This window comes from Astatotilapia calliptera, chromosome 13 (assembly GCF_900246225.1).
Source record: "Astatotilapia calliptera chromosome 13, fAstCal1.2, whole genome shotgun sequence".
NCBI lineage: Eukaryota > Metazoa > Chordata > Actinopteri > Cichliformes > Cichlidae > Astatotilapia > Astatotilapia calliptera.
Genome location: NC_039314.1, coordinates 29,778,812 through 29,800,686, shown reverse-complemented (window position 1 = coordinate 29,800,686; position 21,875 = coordinate 29,778,812). Strand labels below are relative to the sequence as shown.

General features: G+C 51.7%; 2 protein-coding genes across 16 annotated transcripts in view; one reads left to right on the top strand and one right to left on the bottom strand.

Annotated features, from left to right (window-relative positions):
* mmrn2a (multimerin 2a) overlaps positions 1-5,032 on the top strand; it is a 33,681-nt gene extending 28,649 nt beyond the window's left edge. For 3 of the 4 annotated variants that reach the window (XM_026190593.1, XM_026190598.1, XM_026190594.1), the window contains 5 exons: positions 982-1,179; positions 1,285-1,749; positions 1,882-2,239; positions 2,402-2,866; positions 2,976-5,032. In XM_026190593.1, the coding sequence (XP_026046378.1) occupies positions 982-1,179; positions 1,285-1,749; positions 1,882-2,239; positions 2,402-2,866; positions 2,976-3,385 (1,896 nt within the window). In that variant the 3' untranslated portion in view covers positions 3,386-5,032. The remainder of the gene's footprint in view (positions 1-981; positions 1,180-1,284; positions 1,750-1,881; positions 2,240-2,401; positions 2,867-2,975) is intronic. The other variant, XM_026190597.1, reaches the window with a different exon arrangement.
* A 10-nt stretch (positions 5,033-5,042) lies between these two features.
* Positions 5,043-21,875, bottom strand: part of usp54a (ubiquitin specific peptidase 54a) — a 43,923-nt gene continuing 27,090 nt past the window's right edge. For 8 of the 12 annotated variants that reach the window (XM_026190583.1, XM_026190584.1, XM_026190588.1 and 5 more), the window contains 17 exons: positions 21,816-21,875; positions 21,611-21,713; positions 21,371-21,517; positions 21,122-21,271; positions 17,911-18,079; positions 17,481-17,672; positions 16,842-16,976; positions 15,760-16,474; positions 14,876-15,000; positions 14,587-14,751; positions 13,251-13,370; positions 11,797-11,983; positions 9,317-10,125; positions 8,781-8,878; positions 8,573-8,689; positions 7,373-7,598; positions 5,043-6,927 (listed from right to left, as the gene is read on the bottom strand). The exon at positions 21,816-21,875 is cut by the window's right edge and continues 23 nt beyond it. In XM_026190583.1, coding sequence (XP_026046368.1) covers positions 6,389-6,927; positions 7,373-7,598; positions 8,573-8,689; positions 8,781-8,878; positions 9,317-10,125; positions 11,797-11,983; positions 13,251-13,370; positions 14,587-14,751; positions 14,876-15,000; positions 15,760-16,474; positions 16,842-16,976; positions 17,481-17,672; positions 17,911-18,079; positions 21,122-21,271; positions 21,371-21,517; positions 21,611-21,713; positions 21,816-21,875 — 4,057 coding nt within the window. In that variant the 3' untranslated portion in view covers positions 5,043-6,388. Of the gene's footprint in view, positions 6,928-7,372; positions 7,599-8,572; positions 8,690-8,780; positions 8,879-9,316; positions 10,126-11,796; positions 11,984-12,037; positions 13,371-14,586; positions 14,752-14,875; positions 15,001-15,759; positions 16,475-16,841; positions 16,977-17,480; positions 17,673-17,910; positions 18,080-21,121; positions 21,272-21,370; positions 21,518-21,610; positions 21,714-21,815 lie in introns of those variants that run through there. The other 4 variants (XM_026190589.1, XM_026190590.1, XM_026190592.1 and 1 more) reach the window with 4 other exon arrangements.

Below are 21,875 nucleotides of genomic sequence, written 5' to 3'. Positions count from 1 at the left end.
ACTTTTGATTTAAACATATTCCAGTATTCCTCATCCCAGCTTCTCTTTTAAAGAAAATGACTTCTGTTATTCCTGGGTGTCATCACTGACGGCCTAATATTTTGGCACTGTCCCTGGATGCTGGAGAATCTGGAGTTTGTCATCTCCAGCTGTTTTCCTCTTCTTTTCTTTCTTACTTTTGTCCAAACTTTCTTTTTCGACTGAGCCACAGTGTCAGAGGAGATGACATGCGGTGCCTCCATTATTTTATGTTTTTGATCTTGAACCATCGTTCCTGTGATGGATGCAGTCTGGACGGTTGTGCCTTTTCTTGATTCCTCTTGGACACAACGAACAAGCTCGTTGTTTTCCTGCCTTAGAGATGCAAGCTTGTCTTTGACATCATCACTGCTGTCTTTGCTTCACCTGGAGGAAAATGTGTTATATAGAGGAAATGGGGGCGGGCTTATGCAGATTGCACAGGCTGGTGTGCATGTTGCATGAATCGCATGTTTTTTGTGCAGGATACAAATGTTTCCACGAACTGTTAGGAAATGAGGTTTCAGAGCGCTCGCGCTTCATTCTGATGCAGCTTTGCTAACCAAAGCTCTGCTGCCATGTTTCTTTTAGAGAGAAGAGGCTTTCTCCTGCAACCTTTCCAAGCTTTTCACATGCTAGTTGAGGCCAGTTGAGTATGAGCTCTTGGGTTTTGCACGGCCTGACTTCAAAGAAGACTGTCAGGTGTCTGAGTGATCTTTCTCCTGAGGTTGATGCACAGCTGCAGTCGCCTCCCTGAGATCATTGCTGATGTTTCCTCCCTGTCATTGTGTGGTTGGTCCAATCGGTGACATAGGTCATTATAATCTAACATTAGCTGGTGTTGGTGGGACCCTCAGGCTGTTAGAGGAAGCCAGAGTCAGGGCAGCTCTCATTTTTAAGTACAGTCTGTTCATATGTTGCCAATGAAACACATTTATTCATAACTCCTGTTGCTGATCTCAGGTCAGCCTGCAGGCCATGAACGCCACGCTGACAGAGCTGAAGTTGGACCAGTGGCAGATGGCTGAGGATGAGCAGGATCAGGACGACCTCCATCCGCCCACCAACCCTCCACACCAGCTGCCGCCTCCCACGGACGCCTCAGAGCTGTGGGACGCCATCGACCGGCTGGACAACACGGTGGTCAACAACACGGTGAAGGTGAGCCTGCACACATGAGGACTTTGTTCTTGACGTTCAGCACGAGTGTGCTTTCTGACAGTAAAATCAGGACTGAAACAGGAAACTGAAATGTGTCCCGTGCAGGTGACCACACTGATGGAGGATGCGGCGGTGACATCGCGCGCCGTCCAGCAGCTGAGTCGGCACGTTAAGGAGCTGGAAAAGCAGATCAACGACACGGCGCGGCGCACCCAGGTGCTGTTCATGGAGACGGGGCTGGAGGTGGAGGACGCCAAAGTGAAGGTGCTGAATCGTGTAAACGAGCTGGCGGGGAAGCTGAGCCAGCAGGTTAAACGACTGGACGATGTTGAGGAGGACATGGACTGCCTGTGGACGATCCCGAACGCCTGCAAGAACAACTCGCGCATCGAATGCAACTGTGAGAGCCTGCAGGCGACCGTGGCTATCTTGCAGAGGGACTTGGCCAACGTGACCGAGCTGGCCAATGAGAACAGATTAGCTCTGGACGACAACAGCAGGGGAGGGCATTGGGGTACGAGCAGCGACTGGGAGCCGGCGGTAAAGGCGCTCCAACTTGGCCTCCACAGGGTACGAGCAATGAAACTGTAAATAAGAGCAGACACGACTTTCAGCTGATAACGATCCGGAGACAGGTCCACACAGCGTTTCTAAACAGGCTGCTTTCTGTGTTTCTGTTTCCTCTCCATCCTCCTCCTGCAGGAGCAGAGCAGCATCAGGACTCTGGACCTCGGCCTGACCCACCTGAATGCCTCAGTCTCTGGCCTGAAGCACGCAGACAGACAGCAGGACGCCAAGATAAAGGTGCTGGACACCACCTTCAACATCCTCCTCCAAGACGCCAGCCGACACAGCAGGGTACTGAAGATGTTGCTGGGAGACGAGGTGATCGACTTCTTGAAGATGATCAGCCTGAGGGAGAAGGAGAGGCAGGACCACGAGGACGAGGAGGAGGCTGACTTCATCTCCGTCCAGGCTCTGAAGGAGGACCTGAGGCACCTGCAGGAGCAGCTGAGAGAACACGAGCATACGATCATCATGCTGAAGCAGGGCCAGACGGGTACGCCTTTACTGTGAAGGGACAGCTGCAGGCAGCTGATGCTTTTATTTTGAATGAGCTATTCTGTCAGGGTTGCCCCCTGCTGGATGTTAGATAAAATGTACTTTTAAGAAGCTGCTTCCTGTTTTTGCTTCAACTCATTTTTGACTCGTCTGTTCTCAGGAGGCAGAGAGGAGGTGCCATCTGCAGACCAGCCTCCCTCCTGGTTGCCCGGTGACCCAAGGAGGGGCGGCGGCAACGGACTTCCTGCTAGGGAGCAGCAGATGCTCTTCCATCCCGGGGATGGCGGTGACCTATGGAACCTGGAGAGGAAGGTGGAGGAGGTGGAGCGCAGGCTATCCCAGCTGGAGGAGAAAACGTGCTCCTGCCCCAACGCCTCACGTGTGGCTGCCACGGTGATGAATGAGGTGACTTGGCTGAAAAAGGGGCTGGAGCAACACCTGGGGGTGTTCAAGAACGTCTTCAGCAACGCCGACGTGCTGGCGAGATCCAACGCCACGCTGGAGCTGGATAAGCTGTGGCAGCTGCTGAAGAAGAAAGAGAAGAAGAAGCAAGGAGGACGGAGGGAGGAGTCAGAGAGGGGAGGAAAGCGGCGCAGCAGGAGGGAGTCACCAGGTGAGGTTTCAGGTAACACACTGCTGCCCAACAGTGTCTTAATGTTTTATTGATAATAGTTGTTTGTTTGTTGGTTTTTTTCTTTACATCTTCTTCCATTGTCCCCTCCTCTTCTCTCCAGGTGAACCTGTCCCCGCCAGCCTATCAGAACACGCCCCGCTGTTCGTTGCTCGGTCTCTTCAGAGCGTCTCTGGCGTTGTTGTTTTTGAGCCGTCTTTGACCCAGGGTCAGTTTTACTCTGGCAGTACCTTCACGGTTCCAGTGGATGGGATCTACCTGTTTGTCCTCACCTTGCACCTGAGACCAGGCCCCGCCCATGTGGTCCTAAGGAGCATGGGGGAGGAGGAGGAGAAGGGCGGAGCGTGGGTGCCTCTGCAGAGGCAGGAAGTAAGTAAGGAGGGGCCGGCTACCGGGGTCAGCCTCCTGCTGCTGAGGGAGGGGCAGGAGGTGAGGCTGGAACTGAGGGGAGGAGACTGGGCGGAGTCAGAGGACAACATGTTCGCATGTCTGCTGCTCTACCCAACCACCTGAGAGCGCTGTGGACCAATCAGCTGACAGCTGAAGGAACTGGTTGGATGAATGGACGGATGAAGGCAGCTTAGAGGACCAGGAGGAGTGAAATAATCCGATGTTGTGATTTCAGCTCAGAAGAAGAATTCTGTTTTTTTTAATGTCATATTTAGCGTGACGGCCAGTTTGGTTCCAGCAAAACACTGAGGAAAAGAATATGCTAGAAATGAGCAAAAGAAAAAATCTAAACCTCTCAAACCTACAGTATGCACTCACTGCCACTTTATTAGGTGCATCTTCCTGTAAATATCTAATCAGCCAATCACAGAGCAGCAGCTCAAAGCATTTAAGCATGCAGACGAGCTGCTGAAGTTCAGACTGAGAAAGGAGGAGTAAGAGACTCAAAGTTGGTCTGAGTGTTTCACACAGAGCTCATAGAGGAAACATCCAGTGAGCAGCTCTCAGGGAGGAAATGACTCGCTGAGGTCAGAGGACGATACACAGACTGCTTCAAGCTGATAGGAAAGAAACGGGAAGTCACTCGTTACAGCCGGGCTCTGCAGAAGAGCATCTGTGAATGTGCAGCAGCAGCAGAAGAGCAGTCCTGTGTTAAGAACAGGAAGCTGAGGCTACAGCTCACACAGAAACCTGGACAGCAGAGGATGGAGAAACGTTTCCTGCTCTGTGAGTGTCAGATGGTCAGAGTTAATCCATCCTGCCTGCGTCAGACCTCAGCCTGCTGCTGCTGCTGTGATCAGGGCCACGCCCGTCCTCTGATGTCACAAAGCGAGTTCACTCAGGCGGCTCCACAGTCACAGATCTCAGTTTAACAGAGCAGCTTTGAGATGTGGAGGAGCGGGAGGGTGTCATCACAGATGCAGCAGCTGAGTGATGATGTCGTGTCACCATGGATGAGAACCTTGTCATGTCTGTCGTGAAGGATTAAAGCAGCTCTAGGTGTACCTAATAAAGTGGCAGTAAGCCTCCAAACTACATTTTTGGTTCTACTGAAAAAAAGGCGGACGTCTGTGTGATCTTCATATGGAGAGTAACTCCTCGTTTTCATGGACGTGAAGTTTATGTTTTTATTTTTTTAAATTGTCAACACTTGCCCCGTGTATCCTGTCAGCGTTGATTCTGGGAGTTGAAGGACGGTTTGACCCGATGAGTCTTTGCTCGTGTTTTGAATCATTAGACTAAAACAGAGAGCACAGCTCAGCCTCGTGTTTCTAACATTCAGTTGCAGGTTTTGGTTATTTAAAGGTTTTTAAAAGCAGAGCTCAGCAGGAAAGCTCTGGTTTCATACATGTGACAAAAAAAATGGATTTTCTTCTTCTGCTGTCAAAACTACAGAATCGACGTCTCCTGAAAACCCTCAGCTCTGTGCAACGCCGTGACGCTGAAAGTCTGGACGGACTTGAGTGAAAGCCACGCCCGTGTGATGGGTGGGGCTTATAGCAGAGAGCTCATACAAGCTTAAAAATGCTCAATTACTGACCAATCAGAGTGGACATAAAGTGGGAAATGTTTTTGTTATTTTAAACTTGAGGCAATTTTTAATTTTTACTTTATTTTACATGAAGAAAATATTTGAATGTAAAGTCACGAGTTTCATGATGTAAAAACACAGCAGAAAATATTTAAATAAACCCTGAATGAGACAATGAACCAGTGAGACTTTTTCCTTTAAACATTTTATTCGTCCTCTCGTCTGTGTTCAATCTACAGCGTAGAAAAATAAGCATCAAAAATATACCAACGAAATCAAAATCCACTGTGGCAAAGCAAACGTGATGCAAAAATAACTTCATCTGAAACATCAACCTTTCACTCCGAGCTCACCTGGAGCACCACGTGGGTGGAGCCAGTGCCGGTCTTGGCAGAAAGTCTAACAAGCCAATCGGAGTAAGAAAAATAAGGGAGGCTCCTCCCCCAAATAAATGGGAGGGATGTCGAAAGAAATTGGCAACGAGCGAAAGAAACGTCTATCGTAACACTTGTGAAGTGCGCTAAAAGCGGTCAAGCTACCGCGCTAACAAACGTCATCACGGCAGCACACGAACACCTGCGACAGGTGAGCTGAAGACATGCTAAATATTAGCTGCTCAAACAAAGCTGCGGTTATTCTTCTACAATAATCTAGAGAAGAGAAATGAGCCGGCCGGGCTGCGACAGGTGAGCACGCTCAGGTTAGTTCGCCTACACACAACTACAAAAATCACCAGGAGGACGCGCTTCCACGCGTCAGCGCCACGACCCGCAAACAACTCCTGATGCTCCAATCAAAGTTGATCAACTGGACCAACAGAAGAAAGTCCTCCACCCGTGAGCCAGCATCCACCCGTCACTGAACGAGCTGAAGCCCTCATTGTTTATATACAGGTGGACCAGAGCGCCCTGCTTTTGCGGGCCGGTTCTGGCCCCCGGACCGTATATTTGACAGCTTTTCAGTTAAAACCTCCTAACAGACTAAAACAAAAAAAAAATGATGCTGAGGTTAATGCAAACTGCGCCGGCTCGTTGGGGACGTTCCTCTGAAGACGGTCAGGAGCAGAGTGGTGTTATAACGCTGGCGTCCACCAGGGGGGGCTCACGCGATAGCAGGTGAACCCACACCAGGCATCGCAACCGTTTGTTAGCGTTTAAGTTTACAAGCAGCGCGTCTGAATTTGAGCTTTACAGAAATTATCAAACACTTCTCTAAGATCAGGACCTCGAGCGTGCTTCAGCTCTCAAACCAAGCCGCTCTTTGCTTCTGTCCAATCAGAGTTCAGGGCCGAGCAGACAGCAGGTCGCCGCTCGGAGCTTCGTGATGTCAGAGACGTGTTGGTGTGCGTGAGCTCGGCGAGGCGAGCGGAGCAGCAGGAGATCCGTGATGAAGAAGTGAGGATGAGAGGGCGACACTGCAGAGCCAATCCAAGAGTTTTCCTCCAAAGTGACATCATCACGCCGCACACACAGCGTTTGAGCTCCTTCACGATGTCAGCGAGCCACATTTGCAGTAAAACTCTCGCTGTGGTCCGATCAGCTGGTTGGCCGGAACCGAGCCACGTAGGCACCGCACGAGGAGCAACAGGAGCGCGCCGGCTCGGCAGGAAGCTGCTGGCAGAGCGAGCAGAGCTGGGGGGGCCGGCGGGGCCGAGGAGGCTGCGGGTGGCGAGCGAGGCGGGCGTCCCAAGAGGAGCTGGGCTGGACTGTCCTGGAGTTGGTATCGCGTCGCCAGTCGCCGTCTGGGGGGATGTCCAGGCGGAGTGGGTGGGCAGGGCCATCTGACGCTCTGAGGTGGTGGGGGGCGTAGCCCAATGAGGGGTGCCCGTAGTGGCCGTTGGCGCTGGCGGCGGAACGACGAGGGCGGAGCATGGTGGCGTAGAGGCTCTGCTGTCCCAGAGGGGAGGCGGGGCCGGTGCCAGCTCTGGGCCTGGGGAGGGAGGAGGTGGAGGGAGGTGGGGCTCGGCGAGGAGCTCGAGGCAGCGTGCCGTAACTCAGCGGGACGCCGTGAGCTGAAAGAGTCTGACGCCGGTCAGGCACAACCAGAACGTGCTGCTGGATGCTCGCACCAGCTCCTGAGGAAGAGGAAGAGGACACGTCAGGCGGCGTTCACGCTTTCTGCCACACCCTCAGCGCTGTGCAAAAGTCCTGAAGACGACCGGCAGAAATGAGGCGGGGCTCACACCAAACAGCCCGCCTCCATCATGTTTCAGTAACTCTGCACACGTTTCACTTTTTCCTACAAACGGTGACTCAAGACTTATGCACAGCACTGTTGGCGTGACGGGTTCACATGTACAGCACGGCAGCAGGGTCACATGACTGCAAAGGAATCCTGTCACTTTGATCATTTCCAGGTTTTCACCTGTGAGCAGGTTGCCATGGGAACGCTGGGAGCGTTTAATCAAACTAAACTGTCTGAACTACAGAGAGAATCTGACTTCAGCATTTGTTGAACTGCATTTCCCAGCATGCCCGGCCAGCTGCTCTGAAGATGGAGGTGAAGGGCCGGCACGTTACCTGAGTGTCCCCAGGATGAGGGCCTGGAGCTGGGGGGCTGTGATGTCTGCGTGGGGGGGTGCTGTGCAGGAGGAGAGGGGCCGTGGAGTCGGGGCTGGTGGTGGTGGGAGTGGTCTGCAGTGAAGGAGGGAGAGGAGGGGGGATGCAGGGTAGAGGAGCTGGAACGACGCAGGAGGGAAGAGGAGGAGGAAGAATGTCTGAGGGGGGGTCTGGACACAGAGGGGTCCTTCAGGAGGAGGAGGAGGAGGAGTGAAGGTGGAGGCGTCAGTGAGAAAACAAAGGGAGGGGGAGAAATGAAAACATGTTAACGTGATGAAGAAAAAAACACACATGAAACAAGAGCGAAAAGATAAAAAAAAAAACAACAAACATGGGGGAGGGGCTTGCATCTTTGAGATGCAAGTCTGGGGGTGACACCATGATCGTGTCTGCGTGCACGCTGCTGAATGACTCAGTTCTCCCCTCACGTTGTAACAGATTTAGGAATCAAACCCTCGGGCCGAGGGAACGCGGTGAGGATCTGACGCCGAGCGCCGCTCAGCTGTCGGGCTCTGAGGTTAGAAGCTTAATGGGAGAACTAAACTGCCCATCAATGTTTAATGTGGCGGCCTGAGGCTATTCCTGAGGCCTGAATACGAGATGGCTGAACGCCAGCGGCGCCGAGAGCAGAGCGAAGCGTGCAGAAACACAGGAAGCTGCTGCTCAGAGACAGTTCCAGTTAAATATTCTCCATCCTCATGAGTGGTAACGTGTTTATGAGGTCACAGGCTAAAATGTGACAGCGTCACTCGATGGGTGTGACTCGAGTTCACCTGGACAGGTTCACTGATTTTTAAAGATGCCTCATTTTTCTGTGACATGGACGGAATAAAGAGGTTTCCCTGCTCTGCACCAAAGCTGAGCTCCAGGCTGCAGTTACAAGGTGCGACCACAAGGTGGCAGAAGGAAGCTGCTAGTGCCTCTGTGTGTTCCTGTCTAACTATCTTTGTGAGGACCGAAATCTGCATTCTACTACACTTGTGAGAACCGGTGTGTCCTCACAAGTTTGAAGCCTTTCTGAGGCTCAAAATGTGGTTTTAGTGTCAGGGTTACAATTAGGTCATGGTCAGGTTTAGAGTCCGGGCTAGGGAAACCATTATGTCAATGAAGGTCCTCACTAAGATAGTTGAACGAGCTTGTGTGTGTGTGTTTCTCTCTTACACAGCTGTGGGAGGGGGCGAGGTTTTGGGGTCGCGACCCGATGACGGTCCCACTGAGGCTGCGGGCGATGCGTCGCAGGTTTTCGGCGCTGTAGCTCTCGTCTTCAGCTGACGGCGGCTGCAGGTCAAACAGGAGAGTTCAGTTTTTTTAACAAGGTCGCACAAACAACGTGAACGCCGTCATCGGCTGAACGCACAGGTGTGCACACCTTCTGCAGGCCTGCTATTGGGGTCCTGTAGGCGTCTCTCTCGATCTCAGCTGTCGGCGTTTTTGAGCGTCCGGGACCCAACTGCCTCCTCCTCACGCCTGCACGCACACACACACACACACACACACACACACACACACACACACACACACACACACACACACACACACACTATGAACATCATTTATAGCTCACAGTCACACGGGCAGGATGGCGTCTGCTATCAGCAGCTTCATGTCTGTGACGTAGGGGAGCTGAGACCAGCGTTGGTGCCTCACGTTTGATCCGTTTCACTCACTGCAGGAAACTTAAAGTGCATTGTGGGTAAACACGGAGCAGGCGTTGCTTCTGCTGGAACAATCTGAACTTGTTTTATTAACTCGTGTTAGCAGCGCCATCAGTTCACGTTTATGACGACATGAACAGGTCAGCTGAGCGAAGGCTCCTGATTGGTTGGAACTATTAATAAATGTCCAGCTTCAACCTCTGAGGCACCAAACGCTGCAGTTCCACTGACGTCCAGCAGAGGCTCCTACCTGGTTTGCTGCCGCTCGGCTGGGGGCTGACTCCCCGGCTGCCCCGGTGCATGCTGGGAGCCAGCAGACTGGCCTGGTACAGCGATTCCAGCTCTGACAGCTCCTCGCCGGGCGTCACCAGCGCCGCCGCCACCAGTCCCCCTCCCCCAGTGCTCTGGGAGCCATAGTATCTGTTGACGTTTTCAGCCCAGCGTTCCACGGGCAGCGCCACTGTGGGCGGGGAAACGGGCAGGTCCGGGCGGCTCACTGGGGGAATGTTGGCGGGGGAGTCTGGCGGTGAGTACAGGTGCGAGCTGATTGGTGGACTGGGAGAGTCGATGACGTCTTGGTCTAGGTATAAGCACGACCAGTTCCTGGTTGCATGAGGGGCAGGGGGCGGGGACGGTATGTGGCTGGAGTCTGGGGGTGTGGCCTGAGGCTGCCGGGTGTAAGACGGTTTCAACGTCTCAACAGGTGACAGGATTTGGGGATGCAGCCGGGGGGGGGGCGGGGCTTGTACTGGAGGCACTGGGGCAGGAGATGTTATGGTCCACTGCACTGAAAGCTCCTCCTCTTCAAGCGGAGGGGGTGGAGCCAAGTCTTCCACAGGGGCATCCACACAGAGAGCAGGGAGGGAGCCGACGCTACAGAGGGTCTTCCTGTCCTCCCGAGGTGAACCTGAAGGGGCGGGGTCAGACACCAAGGTTGACTGGGGAGGCAGCGACCTAATGAGGCAGGTGGAGGGAGGCGGCGTCTGCTGGTCCACAGAGGAGGCTGATTGGCTGCTGTGCATCTCTGTCAGAAGTATTCGGCCCGAGAGAGGCTTTTCACTTTGGGGGGAATAGGATAGAAAGGCGGGGGGGAGAGAGGGGTGTGTTAATGACTGGCTTTACGCCAGAGCTCTGTGTAAGCTTCAAATATCTGCTCCATTTATCAAGACGTCACATATTTGCAAAAGTGCTCTGACGTTTTCAGAGACGTCTGTTAGCCACCAGCTGACCGCACAGCTGGAGTGGCCATTGGGCATGCCGGGCATTTGGCACTTTCATTTTCTAACGGTATAAACGATGATGGTGGTGAATTAGCCAATTGGTCATGATCAACGCTGGGCTGGACCAATTACAATACATCCATGTTGAGGTGAAAAGGGAAGCGATTTGTCCCGGACTTCAGCTACAATGAAAAAAGACACAAAGCTGGAGTTATTCTGTGTCTTTGCTGCACAGCTGTTTCTTCTTCTCTCATCCTCTCCCCTCCCTCTCCTGTTGCTACTTCAATCATGAAACTGATCAATGATCAGCTGATCGGCTCTCTTGTTTGTTTATCGCCCACTTTGCGCCAGAAACAGGAAACCAGCGGATGTCGCGCTAAACAACAGCAGCACATTTAAGCTTGATCAGCTGTTGTTAGAATTTATTTAATATTACTTTCTAGTATCAGCTGATGTTTGTGGGAGCCACAGCTGGAAAGCTGCTGGTCATGATGTCGGTTTGGAAACATGAAGGTGATACAAATCATACATATATACCAACAACAGTGTACGTCACTGTCACAGCAGCTTTGCTTTCGTTCAAAGGCTTTATGGTTTTTCATGTAATACCTGGTGGGCCGGTCAATACCTGGGGCCACGCCTTGACCACCCGGTCAGCTGGTGGGTAACAGGCATCTCTGGAAACGTTAGAGCACTTTTGCAAATATGTGACGTCTTGATGAATCGAACAGATATTTGAAGTTCACACAGCAACATCCTCACCTGAAAATATCTTAAACGTTTATTTTGTGACCCAGACAGAGTAATATTTCAAACTTGGCCACTCTGTGTTTTGGATGAAATGCATTCTGGGATATTTGCCTGGGTTTAGCTACAGCAGCTAACAAGCTGATTGGAGACCAAAACAGCCAATCAGAATTTTTTGCATCCAAGTCTGTGATTGGCTGGTTTTGTGGCACAAATATAACGGTGTAGAGAAAGAGCTGAGCGCACACGGGCAGAAATGTTGAGAGCGCGAGCAACACATGCAAAAACTGAGCGAGAGGGGCTGCTGTTGTGTGTGTGTGGATAATAGCAAACACTGAAACACAGTTTTTGCACGCAGCGATGAGTTTTGTTCGCTCAGATTTAGCTTTTCTTCGCTCAAAACAAATTTCTCCTCAAAATGCAAAACTTGCAAATTTTTCTTACGTGCGCTCAGATTAGTGGCACAAAAATAACGCCACATCATCGCGTTAGAACCACATGTGTGAGTTTACTGCACGAGACTAATAATTACTGCCCGATTTATTCTCAATTTATTTTTGCTCTGGTTGAAGCTCTCGTCAGGTTCTTACATCAGCCCATGAGGAGGTAAGATGTCAGGAGTTTTGAGCTCAGCTGAGGATCTACACCTCCAACCTCCACAGGTTCTGTTCACACATCAGGAATAACAAGGTTTAATACACAGAAGGTAACAGGGCGCCACCTGCTGGTGCGTTCTGATTGGCTGATCAGGCTGCAGCGGTACCTGTGCTGTTCCTGGAGCTGCTGCTCCTCCTGCTGCTGCGGTGGTTTCTCTCTGCCTGCCTCTGAGTCCTGCTGTTGTTGCTGCAGCAGTTGCATGCGCTGCTGCAGGCTGCGGGCTCTCCTCATGCAGCGCTGCAGCCGGCTGTGACTACTAGCTCCGCCCTCAGCCACCACCGGCCGCAGTTTGGCTGCAGCCGGGTCACGATTCAACAGAAAATCCACAACAGAAGGAAAATGAAAAGAAAACAGAAAGAGAGAAAAGAATAAAAAAATGAACCAAAGATGCAGAAAAGAACTCGTTATGATGATTTCATGCAAAACAATCTGACAAAGAAAACTCACAGCTGACAGGAAATCAAACATCGCACTGCTGACATGAAGGTGGCGTGGTTATTAACGATGAAATGGAGAAATCAAGTCCAGACAGAAGGTTAAAGTAAGAGAATCACAACCAAAGAAAAACAACCCGGCTGTCAGCTTCGAGGACGCCTCCGACACGCTTGATCATCTACGGGTGACGGCGCTGAACCGCACGTTCACGTGTGACCTCACAGCGCAGGAAGTCACACATGAACCAGTAAATAACAGAGGCTGCTGTGTGATGCAGCCCAGTGTGAAACAGCCTTTCTGTGCTTTTCTGGGATGTTTGCAGGTGTTTAGAGGAGCAGAGCTCACGGCTTCTTAGATTCACTCCAGCTGCTTTTCTCTGTGGCGAGGAAAAACTGACGTGCTGTGATGATGGTCTGTTTGATAAATGGATGACTTTCAGAATTAAACTTCTTTCCAACAGAAGACAGAGGGACCATTTGGAGTTCCAGATTACTGACAGAAATGAAGTCGAACTGTGACCCCGTCCACCTCTGACCCCTCAACGTCTCCCGTTTACAGCACTGTGTCATCTGCATACAGTGACACTCTTCTTCTTCTACTTCCTCTCATCTTTATTCTCTAACAGAAGTTTAAAACAGGCGTTCTGAAGGGAAACCGTTAGTATCAGGCTGTAAGTATGAATATTCCTGCTCTATCGTTTAACATGGGAGTTTATGGGGACAGACTCACTGCTGCCTCTGCTGGACATAAGAGGATCTGCAGGGGGCGGGGTCACACTGAGGACATTTCCTGTCTATTTTTAATGAGGACAGTCTTCACTTTGTCCCACTACAGAATGAGCCAAATCTGATGAAGTGACTCGAACCCTGAGCTGAGTTAACACTCTGTGATATTTACAGACCCTCATGGTTCACATCTGACTGACACACGTGAAGCAAACAGCGGCGAATACAGACGCAGTAATGATGTCATCAAAAACCATCCCGATGTTTGTTTGGGTGAGCGGATTGTTTAAAGCTCGATTCAGCTTCTCGCGTTCGTGTGTGTGTAAGTCGGCCGTCAGGTTTCTGCCTGGCTGCGTTCAAAGTGGAGAGAGTGTGGTTAGTGGCAGTGGGAGGAGCTTACAGACAGCTTCATTGACAGCTGACAGCGCGGCGGCGACCTCGCCTGCCTGCTCCAGACGCATCGACTGGTCCAGCAGGAGCTCCGCCTCTGACACGCACCGCTCGTAAGTGTCCGATTTACCTGCAGAGCAAAAGAGGAAGACGCACACAGCTTTAAACTTTGTGTTTTCACGGAGTCCTTCCCGACTCCACTTTCCACTGAACTCCCAACACCTCGATGCGTCTCTCCTTCTGCTCGCGACACTAGCTAACCGTCCAATCAAACAACCCACTCGCAGCACGAGACAAACGCCACATAACGAGAGAAAAAACAAAGAGGAAGCAACAAGAGTGAGAATTACAGCCAACAGGATTTTCAAAATAAAACCATTTTTTATGAAATCGTGAATTTAGTAACAGTCTGAGCTGAAGCGTGAAGAGTGTCTGTGTGTGTGTGTGTGTGTGTGTGTGTGTGTGTGTGTGTGTGTCTGTGTGTGTGTGTGTGTCAGTGTGTGTGTCTGTGTGTGTCTGTGTGTCTGTGTGTGTGTCTGTGTGTGTGTGTGTGTGTGTCTGTGTGTGTCAGTGTGTGTGTGTGTGTGTGTGTGTGTCTGTGTGTGTGTGTCAGTGTGTGTGTGTCTGTGTGTGTGTGTCTGTGTGTGTGTGTCAGTGTGTGTGTGTGTGTGTGTCAGTGTGTGTGTGTCAGTGTGTGTGTGTGTGTGTGTGTGTGTCTGTGTCTGTGTGTCAGTGTGTGTGTGTGTGTGTGTCAGTGTGTGTGTGTCTGTGTGTGTGTGTCAGTGTGTGTGTGTCTGTGTGTGTGTGTCTGTGTGTGTGTGTCTGTGTGTGTGTGTCAGTGTGTGTGTGTGTGTGTGTCTGTGTCTGTGTGTCAGTGTGTGTGTGTGTGTGTGTCAGTGTGTGTGTGTCTGTGTGTGTGTGTCAGTGTGTGTGTGTCTGTGTGTGTGTGTCTGTGTGTGTGTGTCAGTGTGTGTGTGTGTGTGTGTCAGTGTGTGTGTGTGCGTGTGTGTGTGTCAGTGTGTGTGTGTGTGTGTCAGTGTGTGTGTGTCAGTGTGTCTGCATGCATGTGTGTGTGTGTGTGCGTCAGTGTGTGTGTGTGTCAGTGTGTGTGTGCGTCAGTGTGTGTGTGTGTGCGTCAGTGTGTGTGTGTCAGTGCGTGTGTGTGTGTGTGTGTCAGTGTGTGTGTGTGTCAGTGTGTGTGTGTGTGTCAGTGTGTGTGTGTGTGTGTGTGTCTGTGCATGTGTGTGTGTGTGTGCGTCAGTGTGTGTGTGTGTGTGTGTGTGTGTGTGTGTCTGTGTGTGTGTGTGTGCGTCAGCGTGTGTGTCTGTGTGTGTCTGTGTGTGTACCCTGGATCTGCAGCTGGTCCAGGTCCAGGTACTTGCTGGGTCTCGGGTTGAAGCCGAGCGCCGCCTCCCTCTCCTTCTCCTGCCGCTGCTGCTGCTCCTCCTCCCTCGCTCTCCTCAGCACCTCCTCCTGCAGCTCGTCCAGCTCGCTGCGGCCTGCAGAGGGCGCTGCAACAACACCATCAGCATTAATATATAAAACAAGTTTGCACGCCGGAGTAAAGTCAGCCTGTTGACATGCAGAGCTGAGAGCTCAACGTCTGCATGAGCAAGAACACGAAGACGTTCGTACCGAGGCTCCCCCTGCTGGACGAGCTGAGCTCCTGCAGCAAAGCGCCGCTGCTCTTCGAGCGGGCGTTCCTCCACGAGGGTCCTGAGGAGGAAGAGGACGACAAAGCCTTCTTCACCACACACTCCCTGAAGAGGAGAAACAGAGACACGTTTAGCGTCAGGAGCTGAAGTTTCATATAACAGAGCCAATCCTGAGTTTAGACTCCACTGAACACTCATATTCTGTCATACAGGTTCAGGGGCAGGATCATTCTTTAATGACTTTACAAGAACGAACTCTCAAACCACCAAAGGAGTCACTTAGCATGACAGGAAAGTTTAAGTGCTGCAGCAGGACGGGGTCGTAATCAGCTCTGCTCCTAATCTGACAAACCCGCTGCAGAAACACAGCGACGGCGATCCTGCGTGTTTTCTTTTGTGTATTATTTGTTTTTACAGGATCTGATTGGTGCAAATGGTTTATTTTTGCCAATTGTTTGAGTAAACAGGGCACATGGGCAGTTCAAGGACCACTGAAAAGGTGGAAATTTCCTGATTATGCCACTTTTTACAGCTTTGTTTATACAGATGAGAAAATGTGCATTTTTAAATCTGCTGAAGGATTTATTTTATATTTACATTATTTTTATTGCATTGTTTTCTTTTTATTTAATGGAGTTCTTTTATTATTGTACCTTTTATTTCACTTTGTGCTTTTATTATCTCATCGTATGTTGTTTTTTACGTTACTGTGTTCGTGTACACGCCATCTCACGTTTGAATTTACTCCCTTGTTCTGTCTTTAATAAATATAATTATTTTACTTAAACAGTGACTTCACGTAAGGTGCGATACGATCTGCCGACTGGAGTATTGATCGATTGATGACGACCTTCTGGAGCTCACCTGTCTCCCGGGTTCAGGTCCAGGCTGACCGGGCTGCTGCTGTTCCTCTCGCTGCTCTCGTAGCCGCTCTCCATCCTCTGGATCAGCCTGGGTGGAGCAGCAGGAGGAGCAGCGGGAGACAGCACGGCTCCTCCCGCTCCTTCGTTCTCACCTCCCGGTCCAGCTCCACCTCCTCTGTGGCTGCTGGAGAAGGAGGCGGGGAGAGTCCTGGAGGAGCCCGTCCGGACAGGCGTCACCTCCTCCAGGGCCGAGGAGGTGTCCTGAGCTCCACAGTCGTCGAGCAGCGGCGCTCCGAGGGGGCTGTACCCTGCTTGCCTCCGCCTCTCGCGGTTAAAGATGCTGTCGATGTTGAGCGCCTCCCTCCGGGGCCTCCAAGCCGGCCGGTACCTCCCTGTTCCCCCGGAGGAGCTGGACTTTGACTCGCTGCTGGTGCTGTCGGCCTCCCAGTCCTGAGCTTTCCCAGCGGAGGAGGAGGAGGAAGGAGCGGCGCTGCTGGCAGGGAGGTGGTGGTGATGGCTGCTGTTCGAGGAGGGGGTGATTTCAGAGGAGAAGCCGGCGGCCGGCAGAGACGTGGAGGAGGAGGAGGAGAGGGGTCGGCTGTGGATGATGTTGCTCATGGTCTCCTTGAAGTCTCGCAGGCGGCTGGTCGATGATGAGAAGGAAGACGAAGGTTTGGGGAGGTGACGAGGAACCTGCTGCTCCTTTAACGTCTCGCCTGGAGGAGGAGAAAAGCAGGAGTAAGAAAAGACGAGGAGGAGAAGGAGTAACCTTACCCCAGAGGAGAGTGAACGAAGGAGGTGGATGAATGACTGGATGGGAAATAAAAACACGGCTTCACCTTCAGAATCAGCTGATCTACGCCCTGAGACTTTGCTCCACCCACATACACTACACCTACACAGCTGGTGCTGAATTATCAGAGGTCACAAAAATGCCACTAGATGGCGCTATGGCCCAGAAATCATCCTGCTGTGAAACTCGAGTGTTTGTCGCCAGGCTGAGCGTGGGCTCGTGATACTTTTAGACTCATGTCACATGTCAGGCAGTTCACAGAGCAAGTCTTTGGCCTAAGCCCCGCCTACCCTCACTGTGGTAACCAGCCGACGACGCTTCGTTCTCAGGTTTAGACCGCCGGTGGCGGCTAGCGCTCCGCCTCCTATCCCCGGCCACGCCTCCTTTCCTCGGAGGCTGATGCTGCTCACCGTCCGTCGCGTGGCCTTAGCAACAAGAAGCAGGGCAACACATGTTCACAGCGTGACCGCCATGATAGGAAAAAGAAGCAGAATGCATGAATGCGATTGGCTGCATAGATGGGTCACATGACTGAGGCGGAGCAATGAATGAATGTAACCACGTTCATTAAATCCTGTTTCATCGCACCGAGCGTCCAAAGCACAAAGATGGAGAACGTTCGTTTATTCTGGAAGAAAATACGAAACATTTCCTGCTCACGTTGGCTGTTTGACGAAAATATGGTTTAAGATCAAGATTAAATTAAAGCCCAGTTTATGGTAGTGCTGGTTACCACAGGAACACCAGCTCCTTTTTAAAAACTAAAGCTTCAAACTGAACACAGTTAAGAAAACTGGCTGTTGATGTGGGCATCTCTGCTAGGAAGACACCCACGCCTTCCATCTTTGAACTTAGGACCGCTGGTGGACTCACATGCTGGCAGACACTAAAAAGGGTTCCAGTGTCTCCGGTTCCCCCCTCTGACCCACCTACGGTATCCAGGCTGCAGAGCGAGGCGTGCGGGGCTCCGTCTGGGCGGTCGATGCAGATGACGGTTCCCTGGGAGTCGGAGGAGTAGCGACTGGCCAGGGACTCATGGTGCGAGTGGGAGGGCTGTCGGTACGAGTAGCTCTCCGTCGACGAATCGGTGCGAGTGTCGCTGGAGATCGACGGCTCGCGGCCTGGGCGAGTGGGAGGCGGAGGATGGAGGGAGGAGGTCAGTGGAGATGGACTCACACAAACACAGCACAACAAAAGCACTCATCACATCAGACACGCCTAAACATTAAGAACTACTTCTACTGCTCCTCCAGCTGCCGCCTGCCAGTAAAAGTGTTATTGGAGCGACTGAGGCTGGTTTAGTTACCTGAGTGTTTGCTGCTGTGCTACTACTACGACTCCTAGCTGTGTTGTAGTTACCCGAGTCTTCGCTGTCGTAACAGGCCTTGTTGAGGTGGTGGAGGTCGAGGCGCGAGGGCAGGTCCTGCGCAGACACCGGCGTCCCCCGCGGGTCGGCGTACAGCAGCAGCAGCGGCTGGTAGTGGCCTTTAATGCAGCGCGAAACCACGTCGATCCACTTGGGCCCGATCTGCAGGACAACGACGGAAACCAGCAAGACATCAGTGAGTCACAAACCTGCACACACACACACACACACACACACACACACGCACACAGACACACACACACACACACAGACACACACACACACACACACACACACACACACACACAGACACGGACACACACAGACACGGACACACACACAGACACGCACACACACACAGACACGCACACACACGCAGACACACGCACACACACGCAGACACACACACACACACACGCAGACACACACACACACGCACACACACACACGCAGACACACACACACACACACACACACACACACACACGCACGCACACACACACACGCAGACACACACACACACACACGCACACACACGCAGACACACACACACGCAGACGCACACACACACACACACACGCACACACACACACACACACACACGCACACACACACACACACACACACACAGACACACACACGCACACACACAGCACCAACAGCAAAGAGCTGCAGACCAATGAGAAAGCAGCAAGAACATCTCTAACCTGAGTCTAACAGCAGACACGAACAGACGCTTCGCTCTGAGCAGGATTGTAATGCGTACTCGTGCACATGAAGTCAGGGCACTAGTGAACAATCCCCTGGTTCTTATACTGAACAACAAGCAGCCACTTTGTTCCTCGACATCCTTCGGCTGGTCCTGGATCTGTTCTGGAGACCTCCTGTGAGCTGGAGGAGAACTCCAAGCAGAACCTGCAGCAGGTGCAGAGCTGGTTCAAAGAGCTCACAGAGGCTGCAGCAAAATCTGATGCTCTGCTTTAATCTAGATATATCCTAAATGTTCGAGTGCAGGTTAGAAGATGCTTTTAAAAGACACCAAATCACACTGAGCAGTTCCAGAGCTGCAGAGCTGTTACCCACTAAAGCCTGAAATCTACACTGAAGCGCAGTTTCACACCTGCTAACAGGTTAAACAGCAAGAACAAATGTTTGAGGTCAGACGTGCAAACTTGAGAACGAACGGGATAAAAACCTGCAGTTCCTCTGGGAGTCCGCCCCCAAAGATGCTCATGTTAAAACTTTACAGCAGAAATAAACACGTTTACAGCCGGACACAAACTGTTTGGTTACAGAATAAAGATTGAGAGGAAGTGAAAGAGAGGAATGAGCAGGAGAAGAGTGTCACTGTATGCAGATGACACCGTTTTACATATCGGAGAAGAGACTGGCCAACAGTTTATCAGGAGACGGAGACAAACAACTGTTAGGGGCGTGGCCTCTGTGACTGACAGGTAGATGGTGGAGGTCCCTGAGCTCTCTAACTTGACGTAACCAATAACACGGCTGCTGTGAGGTTGCTGTACTAACACTGTCTGCAGTTAATTGGATGTCACTGAGCTCTGATTAACACTAAGCTGTGTCTGCTTGTTGCCCCTGTTGAGGCTACAAAGCCCTGAAAACAGTGGGAGGAGTCACGGTGCTGCATCCAGTTCTTGTCTAAAATCTCATTTCAGTGCTGCCAAAAAAAAAAAAAGTTGCCAGGCATCTGTCTCCACCGCAGACAGTTCCTGTTCCCGTAATTACCAAGAATGAACTTATTACCTTTTTTTTTAACCTTAAGTGTTTCTGTATAAACTTCAGGCAAAAATATAGAAACAAATTTAAAGCAATAATCTTGAATTAATGGAAGATAATTCAAGCCAACAGTTGGGAAGGTGAGGAGGAGCCGGTGCTTTACCGGCTGCAGTCGGGACGTCCAGATGCTGACAGCAGCTCACGGCTTCGTGATGGAAAAACGCCTCCTCCCCATCCTCCCGCTCAGTGTGTCTTTGTAAAATCCTCCTGCTCGATTACTTCAACACTTCCTCCGATTCTTCCAAACATCCAAAAGCTTCAGCCCCGCTTGGCTGTGACAGGACGTCCGCGGGATTCAGCACGCCGAGCCGACCCGGCCGTGTGAAAATATGTGTTTGTTTAAGAGAAAGAGACAGAATGAAAGTCTGCAGCGTGAGCAAAAGTGTCGCTGTGGTGTGAGCGCGCTCTGACCACACCCTCCACTCTGTCTAGCTGGACTGGTCAACAATAGAGGGATATCCTTGTTTTCACAACCAGCAGAGAGTGAGGGAGTGCGGGGAATGACATCTTTCTTTCCATCAGAGAGCGTCGATGACAGAAGAGAGAGGCGACAGGGAGCAGGAGGAGGCAGGAGGAAAGAGGTGATAGTGGGGAGGTCGAGGGAAGGACAGGAAGCACATGAGGTCATTTCTCTTCCTGACCACACACGGAAATTTGATTGTGTATCAGTTAACCCCACAACTCCCAAAGTCTGGGCCACCGCCCCCTGGTGGGCTGTGGAGGTGTTGCGGGTGGGCCCCCCGAGCCTAAATAAAGCGAAGCAGCGCGACTTAAATAACGAGGCTTTTTAATCCATAATCACCTGCTGCTCATCTGGGTCCAGATCGTGGTGGTGTGGGTCTAAAAACCCTCTTATCATCACCTCCAGCTAGAGGACAGATGCTGAACCCGAGCTCCTCAGCCCGTCTCTGAGGCTGAGCCCGCTCACGCCTCACCACCACACCGCTCGGCTGCACTTCCTCCTCCGTCCTGAAGATGACCCCGAGATAATGAAACCCCCCCTGATCCAGCTGCTTCACACTCAGCTGCGAACCTTAACGATGAGAACCACATCGTCTGCAAAAGCAGGGACGAGATCCTGACACCACGCCCCCACGCCCCCACGGTGAGAACACGTGGCTCTGAGAAGTCTCCTAACAGCAAACTGTTCTTTTTGATGCAGATCAAAGGTCAAAGCTTTCCTTTACATCACAAACACACACAAAACGCACTCGCATTACAGTCGCACTACAGCAGAGTCTAACCGGCCTCGGTGGCACTGCACCTCGTTATTACTACGTTATTACAAGTGTCTTGGTGAGCAGAGAAACTCATCCTCCGCCTCACGACACGACCGTGAGAATAAAGTAAAGGAAAGCGTTTGACACATCTGTCGCTGCAGATGTTTCTACCTGTGTGCACACATACCTCTTTGACATGTGCGTCATCAAAGTACATCCACCGGCGGATCTTAGTCTGGAAGAAGAAAGTGGAGTAATGTTTCCCGTAGTAGCACACCATCCCGACCAGGTACAGCTCGGACTGCCGAGCCTTCTCCTCAGTCACCCTGTAGAACAGCTGCAGAGAGGGGAAGATGTCACCGCACGCCGCCGACGCTCGCGTTTACCCTTCGCTTTGTTCAGACCGTGCTTTAATGCCGTGTCTTATTCTACTTACATCCCCGAGGCGCAGGCAGGTTCCCAGGGTGTGGATGACGTCCTCGGCCAGGTCCGAGTGATCCGAGTCCCACACCAGGCCGATGGTGATGATCTCCGGACTGTTGAGGAGGACGCGAGCCATCCGCAGCTGCTGACCGCACTGACTCTGAGGAAGAGGAGGAGGAAGAAAGGTGAGCCGTGACCTCTGAGTGCTTCACGCCAGTCAGTGTGTGTGCGTCGCAGGAGAGCTGCTGCTCACAGGACAGTTGCGCAGGTCCCCCATGCTGGCGTTTCGTAGCAGCTCCCCGAACATGCCCGGGGTCGCCTTCTCCCTCGACTCCAACATCTTCACTGCCTGGTTACTGAGGAGGAGGAGGAGTGTTACTGTGTGTGAGTCAGTTCTTCATGATGAAGAAGCTCCAGTCTTCAATAAATATGATCTGGTAAACGCTGGATTTACTTACCACAGGGAGGTGGTGGAGATGTAGTGGACCATCTGAATGAAGGGCAGAGGATCCGAGGAG